General features: G+C 30.2%; 1 protein-coding gene across 1 annotated transcript; it reads left to right on the top strand.

Moving 5' to 3' along the window:
- Positions 1–2,733: 2,733 nt before the first annotated feature.
- Positions 2,734–5,052, top strand: LOC144548343 (uncharacterized). The gene is made up of 4 exons (XM_078297014.1): positions 2,734–2,998; positions 3,211–3,299; positions 3,526–3,639; positions 4,870–5,052. The coding sequence occupies exons 1-4, from the start codon at positions 2,794–2,796 to the stop codon at positions 5,050–5,052; spliced, it is 591 nt and encodes a 196-aa protein (XP_078153140.1). The 5' UTR covers positions 2,734–2,793.
- Positions 5,053–8,982: the final 3,930 nt, after the last annotated feature.

Genomic DNA, 8,982 nt, shown 5'->3' with positions numbered 1-8,982 from the left:
ACACAAATACTTTGATGATATGTTAATAATATTACAAAATTATTTTTCTAAGTACAATTTAAGACTTGTAATTTATAATACACAAAAAATATTTATATCACTCTTCTCTAATTTATAATACATAAAAGAGTAGAAAAATGCCAACAGGATTGTGAGCAGGCGCGGACGCGGAAGGTTCACCGGCCGCTCTGATGCCCGTGTGAGCCTTTAATTTCAATTTATTTCTGCGATAACATCTGAAAGACATATTAAATTTTATTATTTATCAATTTATCTCTAATTTAGAATGATTTATATTTTATAAGATGTGAACTCAAATTATATGACATTTTATACAAAATTAACGAATTATAAGACTAATTATCAATCTCATGTCTCCAATATATATGTTTTATTAAAATAATATCCATATTAAAAATATTTTTCAAATCATCAAATCAATCCGTTATCAATATAACCATTGTAGTACTATTTATTTGAAATGGATAATCTAAAAATTTAGCATGTAATTCGATTCACAAATTTCGTAATTATTATAAATTCAAGAATTGTTTTTAAATTGGGTTTTAAAGAAGAATGACGAGAAGTCCAATAATGTTGATTATAAAAATATAAATTTGATATAATTAAAAAAAGATTGTAGAGTTTTAATTTACTTGCTTTTAGACTTTATAAGGTACGTACGTACCAAGTTGTCCCTGTTTACAAATATTAATTAGTTTTCGCCAACATCTTATAAGTTCAATAAACAGTTTTTTAGATCAAATAAAGACATTATAATATCAAATAGAAACAGAAAACATTATATTTATACTTTCCTTATTATGTTTACACACCAATGCATCATGCAAATTTTGTGCAGTATATGTTTAACTTCATGATACACATCAAAATTTCACTGTTATAACATGTGAAAAACATTTAAATACATGGAACACACAACTGTCGCTCAATTGACTTTTCATAGTTACTCGATTTTAATAAATCTTTACATGCATTAAGTAACTATATTTAATTTAGTGATTCTAATATTATATTTCTTATGATAGGAAGCATGTTCAAAATCAACTATTTATACCGGAGATTAGTTGAAAGACATTTCAACTTGAGGAGGGTTCAAATGCCTCCATTTTTTGTGCCTCCACCATACCTCCATTTTTTAAAACTTTAATAACTCAAAATTTAGAACTTAAAAGTCAAAATAAAACCGTTAGATGTGATCTATGTTATTTTCTCTATGTGCTCATAAAAAATTATCACATTTCAATTTTGTTTTAATGTGAATCAATAAGTTCAAAAATCAACGTCTAGAAATCATTCACATTAATGCATTTTTTACAAGCTCTTGATGACAATCAAAATAAAATTGAAATGTCATAATTTTTTACACGTGCATAAATAAAATGACGTAGATCATATCCAACGGTTTTATTTTGACTTTTAAGTTTTAAATTTTGAGTTATTAAAGTTTTAAAAAATGGAGGCATGGTGGAGACACAAAAAATGGAGGCATTTGAACCCTCATCTTTCAACTTATATCATGGTTAAAAATAATTTCTTTTGCTAAGGTTGGCACTTAAAAATTTGAATTAGTGTTATAATAACATTTTATATTTTCTACAATTTTTTGAGTAATAAATTAAATATATCAAAAAAATTATTGACATTGTCTTCAAATTAAAAGTTAGAGTTATTGTGCTCGTAAAAACAAACAAGACAAACATTTCAAAATTGATTTAATTAACTTGATCTACTTGTAGTCTCTAATCACAAGTGAGTAAATAAAAATATTAAATATTTTCAAAAATGCAATTTAAGACGTGCAATTTATAATACATAAAAGTATCGAGTTTCCAAAGATTTTAGTCAATGCTATATCATGTCTTCTCTAATCAATCATTCAATCAGGTTTGTTTCTCTCTTTCCTCACTTATTTTGATGGGATAACTCATGGGCTATGATTCACTTTCCCATTTAAAAGAGACGTGTTTCATATATCAAACATGAGAAGGGATCTAAGTTACGATAATTTTTGAGTTACAACAAGTTATAATAATTATTTTTTATATTTTCAAAGTTCAAATTGTCAATTCAAACCGTTGGATATGATCTCTACAATAAAATGTGCTTGGAGGCCAAATTTTATATTTTTTGGAATTTTTTTACTATATATTAAGATGGGTACAAAAACAAACCATTGAATTTTGTACCCATCTTAATATATAGTAAAAAAATTCCAAAAAATATAAAATTTGGTCTCCAAGCATATTTTATTGTAGAGATCACATCTAATGGGTTGGATCAACAATTTGGACTTTAAAAATATAGAAAATTATTGTTGCAACTTATTGTAACTCAAAAATTGTTGTAACTTGATTTCTCCTCATCAAACATATAATATTATCAAAGAATCCAACTTTATTGTATATATATTGATAACCATTAATCTATAATAAATATAATATTAACATGACGTAGTTAAATGCTAAACTCAACTTTAATAATAATATAATGTTAAAAAAAAATGAAATTCATCGATGATTAAAAATCACAAAAACAGTGAAATATTGTAAAATTATACAACCCCGTCAGGAGCACTACAAATTCAGACACATTAAGTCCAATTTATAATAAACAGGCCACTACAAATTCAGACGGATTAAGCCGAATTTAAGAAAATGAGAAGTGGGCCCCACATGTTACTGTAGAATTAGTCTCTATATATAGATTGCTGCCGCTTGACATCCCTCTCTGCCTTTTTGCCTATTCCCTAGAATCGAATCTGAACTGTTCATGGATTACAGCAAAGGCGGCAGGGAGGCACCTCAGGTTCTCTCCGGCCAGGCGGCGGCGATGTTCGCTGAAGGCATCTCGCTCGTGCTCTCGCGATGGACGGCGCTTCAGTTGGCCGTCGAAAATCAGTGGGGCGGGCGCAAATCTCGAGGCAGGGCTGATCAGCTCGTTGCCTCTATCCAAGAATTTTTCGGACAAAAAGAAGGTTAGTATTTTTTTACACCTTGAGAAAGTCTAGTATGTATTAAATTTGATCTTGTATAAAATTGATTACAAACAAAGTAGGAATTTGATTGGTTGGTTTGCAAGTCAGTTATGAAATAATTGAAAATAAAATTTGAAAGAGTTTTTGTACAATTTCAAAACTCAAAACTAAGTTCAACATGTAGTTTTTGAGCTGTTATCTCTTGATTTCAGATCTTTACATTGATGAATTGGAGAAATTATTAGATGATTACATGTATCATTCCCTAAGTGCTGTAGTCGATGATGAAAGTGTTCCGGAGGTAATATTCATATTGTTTTCATTTAATTCCAACTGTTGAATTTGCACTGGCAAAATTTGCTGAATTGTTTTGTATCAACAATCTGGTGTGTGCAGGATTTTTCATAGAAAAGAGAAAAAATTGTGATTATACATGTTGTGAACACAATTTCTGAAATAATGAACATGTTTGAACTGTTCTTTAGAGTTGATTCATAGAATATTTGAAATGATAGTATTGTTTGTAGGTTGCTGAGCAATTGATGATAATGCATGAAGAGTATTTAGAAGGCAAATATGAATCAATTCAAAAGCTGAAACGATTAGCTCCGCGAACAAATGCTGTTTCTCAAAGCAAACAGGTAAAAACTGATCTTTTTGGTATACAAGTTTTAATGTGCCACTATGAAACTGCGAAACGGATGCTTCCTCATGAGTATTATTTTATAATCTGCTCTAAATTGGAATCTTATAAGGAATAAATAATGAGTAAAGCTAGGGTGTGACATGCTCACCAATAAAGTTTGGTGAGCATAGTATATCGGATCGACGTCAAATGTCGAATTCAAACCGTTGAAATCCATGTACTTCATGAGTGAGGCATATACATGCAAAATTTTAAAAGTTTCGAGTTTATTTGCTACACAGTCAAGTGGTCAATGAAATAATAAAAATTGAATATATAAAATAACTTATAATAAAATGTTCATTTTTTTGACCACTTGACCATGTAGCAAATAAACTCGAAACTTTTAAAATTTTGTATGTATATGCATCACTCATGAAGTACATGGATTTTAACGGTTTTGATTCGGCATTTGACGTCGATCCGATATACTTTGAGAGTTATGCTCATCAAACTTTCTTGGTGAGCATGTCACACCCTAGCTTTACTCATAAATAATTCCCCTTCAAGGGATCATTTACATTGAGAATGTACTACCTAGTATACTCTTAAACAAATGCATTGGATAAACTCAAAAGGTTTAATCATACACTTTGACAATTGCTTTCATTTCTCATGTTTGTCACCAATTTACAAAGTTTGTTCCTACTCAAAGGAGTTTTTAAGATTAGAGAGATATACAAAATGAATATATATATATATATATATATATATATATATATATGAGTACGGCTAACGCGCTTCCTCTAGCATATGGGCCGAAATGCTTCTGTTTGAAAGTTGAAATTTCAAAATCCAAAAAGTCGATCTGAACCGTTCATCTTCTTCTCCATATTAATATCTGCTTGGAGACCAAATTTTACATTTTTCTGAATTTTTTTACTATTTATTAAGCCATTTTGAAAATCACTGATCCAACGGTGGCTTACCAAACAGTAAAAATCAGAAGCTACCATTGGATCAGCGATTTTCAAAATGGCTTAATAAATAGTAAAAAATTTCAGAAAAATGTAAAATTTGGTCTCCAAACAGATATTAATATGGAGAAGAAGATGAACGGTTCAGATCGACTTTTTGGATTTTGAAATTTTAACTTTTCATCAGAAGCATTTCGGCCCATATGCTAGAGGAAGCGCGTTAGCCGTACTCTATATATATATATATATATATATATTGTGGTGCACAGGTTGTCAACGACGATGATGACGAGAGCTCTGACGAAGAGGGCTCAGAGTCAGATTCAATGGAAATGGAGGTAACACAAGAGATGGATGTGGATCCGGTCAAGACAGGTACCAAACCCGGACCCGACCCTGATGGTTGGACTGTTGTTGCAAATAAGCGCAACAGGGGTAGAAGATCCAATTGATACCGACCCTGCTGTAATTTTGTTTTCTTGTTTTTTTGTTTTTAATCTCTGAACAGAGAGTTCTTATGGATGATTTTATTATTATTTCGTGTTATATAAACATATCGTAAGCTTAATGAAGATGTTTTATAAGGGGATTAGGTGATTATTTTATATTATTTATACATTCGGATAGATTCTCTTCTTGTGTAACTAATCTGACTTGTCGAACAACACACTGATTCAAACAGTACAGTGGACGCAGGTTCAAACAAATTCTAACAAATTGGGGTGTCTGAATTATCTTCGTGTTCATCTCTTATCTTCAAAAAGAAAATGAAGATGCTAGATCTACAAAGCACCGTAAATGTGCGTAGATTTCATTCGGTGTATATACATATAATCTATCGTTCAACGCATGTAATCAATAATTTAATTTAAGATTTAACAATCACATAAAAGTGTTCCTATCAACAGTCGGAAAACTAAAATGCAGTCTAATATATGAATATTCATTTGTTGGTTTAAGGACATATTCATTTGTCATGATTTTTTATAAGATGGAAACTCATAATTTTTAAAAATGGGAAATCTATGAATATGAAATGGAACTGATTATGGAAATCAATTTGTTAAAATAATTATTCGGTTGTACCGTAAACTTTGTTGTAAAAAATATTAATTTATTTTAAAAATATGTAATTTTATTTAAGTTTTTTACCTATTTAAAATTATTATTACAATTAACTAAAATGAATTAAAAATAACATAAGTACATAACAACACTTATTAATTACTTTTCACACAATTATACAACTATTTATTTTTTTATAATTAATTAATTTGGTTTGATAAATGCTATCGATTAGTATGGTATTGAACATAGTAACAAATAAATTATTCGAATTCAGGTTGGTGAGGTTAAATATTTTTAATTCAAAAATAATTCGGATATAATTCGAAAATAATTCCGAGAAAGAAAATCAAAAAATACAACAAAAAAAAATGCACTTTTTCGTATTTGATTCCAGAATAATTCATAAAAAACGTATTATTATTCGTAAATAATTTATAAAATATATTTTTTTTCGCATTTTATTCATTATTTATTCGAGAAACCAAAAAATTATTTTATTCAAGAATTTATTCGCGTTCAATGTGCATTAATTTTGTTTTATTTAAATTGAAATTCAACTTTTGTCTTATTTAAAACCGCTTTTCCATTTGTTTTTTCCTCCATATATGTGAGACGTCGAATGCGGGATTTTCGGGAGGCAATTTATACATAACATCTTTTAATTTTTACAGAACATTTTTTTTGAATGGATCATTTTACCCTTCAGTGAATTCGAACTCAAGATTGGCTAGGTATAGAAAGAGAATCGAGAGGATATGAACACAATTGTTTATTTTTAAAAATAGATGAATTCTCTAAAAATTTATATCTCATAGAAATAATTAAATCGTTAATTGAAAAACGTAAAGAAACCAAATTATTCTGAGATTTTTATTAATAACATGTAAAAATATTAAATTAAATTAAATGAAAATAATAAATCTTTCTGAAAAATTCCAAAAATAACATTTTTACTGAATAAGAATTATCCAGCGGACTTAAAAATATCAATTTCACTTAATAATCTAACGGACTTGAAACTAAATTTTATTTTAATATTAAATGGCGCTGCTTGGTTTGGTGCTTTTCAGATGACACGTGTCCATCATGACTATTCAATGCTTGGTCCGCCAATCAAGTGAGCCATCAGCTATATATTTTAGTTATTAAATGAAGGGTAAAATGGTCCGTCTAAAAAACGTGTTCTGTAGAAATTGAAAGGTGCTGTGTATATTTTAGTTATTAAATGAGAGGAAAATAGATCATTCTTTATTAGGAACAGCTCAGGAAATCCCACATATGTCGTCATCAACATCATTAATGAGAAAAAAGGAATTCCCATCCTCTCAGGTTACTGGACTGGGTACAATTCAATCAGACAGCTAAAATTTTATTTTTTACCTTAGCACGGATCTCACAGCACAAATAATACTGCTCCTTCAGCCATCCCGAACAAGCACCGCTCAAAGTAAATTTGGGCGTCCTTTTCAATTGTGTTGAGTGAGGTACCTGGGAGGATACGGATAGGTTTCTTAATCGATAAGACCCTGTTCGGGCTGTTCCGTGCTTACGTAAACAATAAAAAGCAGTTTAAATTTTTACTTTTCCTCCCGCATCCATTTCCATCGGTGCGCCGCAACAGTGCCTAAAAGTCTTCCGGCTGTAAATTAACCTCACTTTCATCAGTTGAAAGTCTTCTCAGCCATACTCCAACCATTCTCTACAAGTATCTAACACCCAGTTTCTCAGCATACAAAGTGAGAACCATAAGCTAGTTGTGAAATTGAAAGTGAGAGAGAGAGAGGAGAAGGTGGCGGAGATGGATGCACTCCGAAATCTCGGCCTTTGCTTTATGCTTGTAGCCTCCTCTTTCATCATTCGGGACAACGGCCAATCCCCTGTCAGCACCGAAAATGCCTTTCCAATCTTTTCTACATTCATCCTCGGCCTCTGGATGGTAATGCTTTCTCTCGTACTTCACATGTTTCCATTAGCGGTGGTGCGGATGGTTCATCAAGAAATGGAGGCAATACATTTCTACATCTTTGGTCTTCGCGTTGATTTTCTCTTCTAGTAGTATTTCTACTTATGATATGTAGTCTGCTCTCTTTTTCTTATCCTTTTTTCTTCTTCTTATTTTGTCTTTGTTGTAATTTGAGGTGCTCTTATGAGAAGAGCCCTTGTTCTCATCAGTTTTGCTTGTATGCTCTGTTTAGCTCCGTTCTCTAGGTGTGGTGGAATAATTTATTAATAACAGTTAAAATTTTCCAATTTGGATAAACGACGGTTTTGCTCTGTTTTTTTGTGTGAGATGCTCTGTTTTGTTTGATTCTCTTGTTGTGGTGGGAAATTAGTTAATAACAGTTAAAATTTTCCAATTTGGATAAAATATGGATTTGCTCTGTTTTGTTCCGTTCTCTAGTTGGGATAGGATAATTAGTTAATGACGGATAAAAGTTCCCAATTTGGATAAAGAAGGTATTTGCTAACAGAGCATTCTATTCTAAGCTTGTTTTTGTGTGAGATGCTCTGTTTATATTTTCATATTTTAGGGCATTCCATTCTATTAAAGGTTGTTTTTGTGGGAGAATATGAGATGCTCTGTTTATCTTTGTAAGAGCATTCTATTCTAAGGATTCTATGATATAGCCTGTCATAGTTCCGTTTACGTATGACACCAACAACTAATCTAGAGCAGTAATATTAATATTAATGATTAAAACATACATGGTATATAACTTAATTATGGACTATTAGAATTGATTTTTATATGGTTAAGATGTTGAAATTAAAGAAAAAAAAAGAAATTGATTGCAATTTTCGGCACTAATTTTTTTATAAAATAAGTCATTTAAAAAAAACGTCTGGTATGCTTATAGAACCTTCTGTTATGTTGCCAAATATAAGGCTGCAACTGTATTAATATGTATAATCGAACACCTTCAAAATTTGAAGGATTGCAAAAATATAAGAAAAAAGCAACAACCATGGCACCATGAACAATAATTGTTCGTGCAGGATTTGATTTTCTCTCGAGTTAATTAATAGCTAAGATATAAATTTAATATTATTGGCATAAACAATTTGAAATAATTAATTAACTTAACATCATATGATATATCTTCTTATATTCTTTTTTGTCATTAGACTCGTGTTTTTAATAAAATGTAAAATGAGTGTTTTATAAATTTGAAATGAGTTTTAATAGAAAAGACAACAAAATGCATGGGTAAATTTGTGAGTTTTTGAAGTTTAGAAGGACAAATATGATATTATGAAGTTTAGAAGGGAAATATCTAATTTCGAAGTTTTTAGGGGTATACATGAAATTCCCC

The sequence above is a fragment of the Carex rostrata genome, chromosome 33 (assembly GCF_964058835.1).
Source record: "Carex rostrata chromosome 33, lpCarRost1.2, whole genome shotgun sequence".
In the NCBI taxonomy this organism is placed as follows: Eukaryota; Viridiplantae; Streptophyta; class Magnoliopsida; order Poales; family Cyperaceae; genus Carex; species Carex rostrata.
This window is presented reverse-complemented; position numbering and strand designations above follow the sequence as displayed.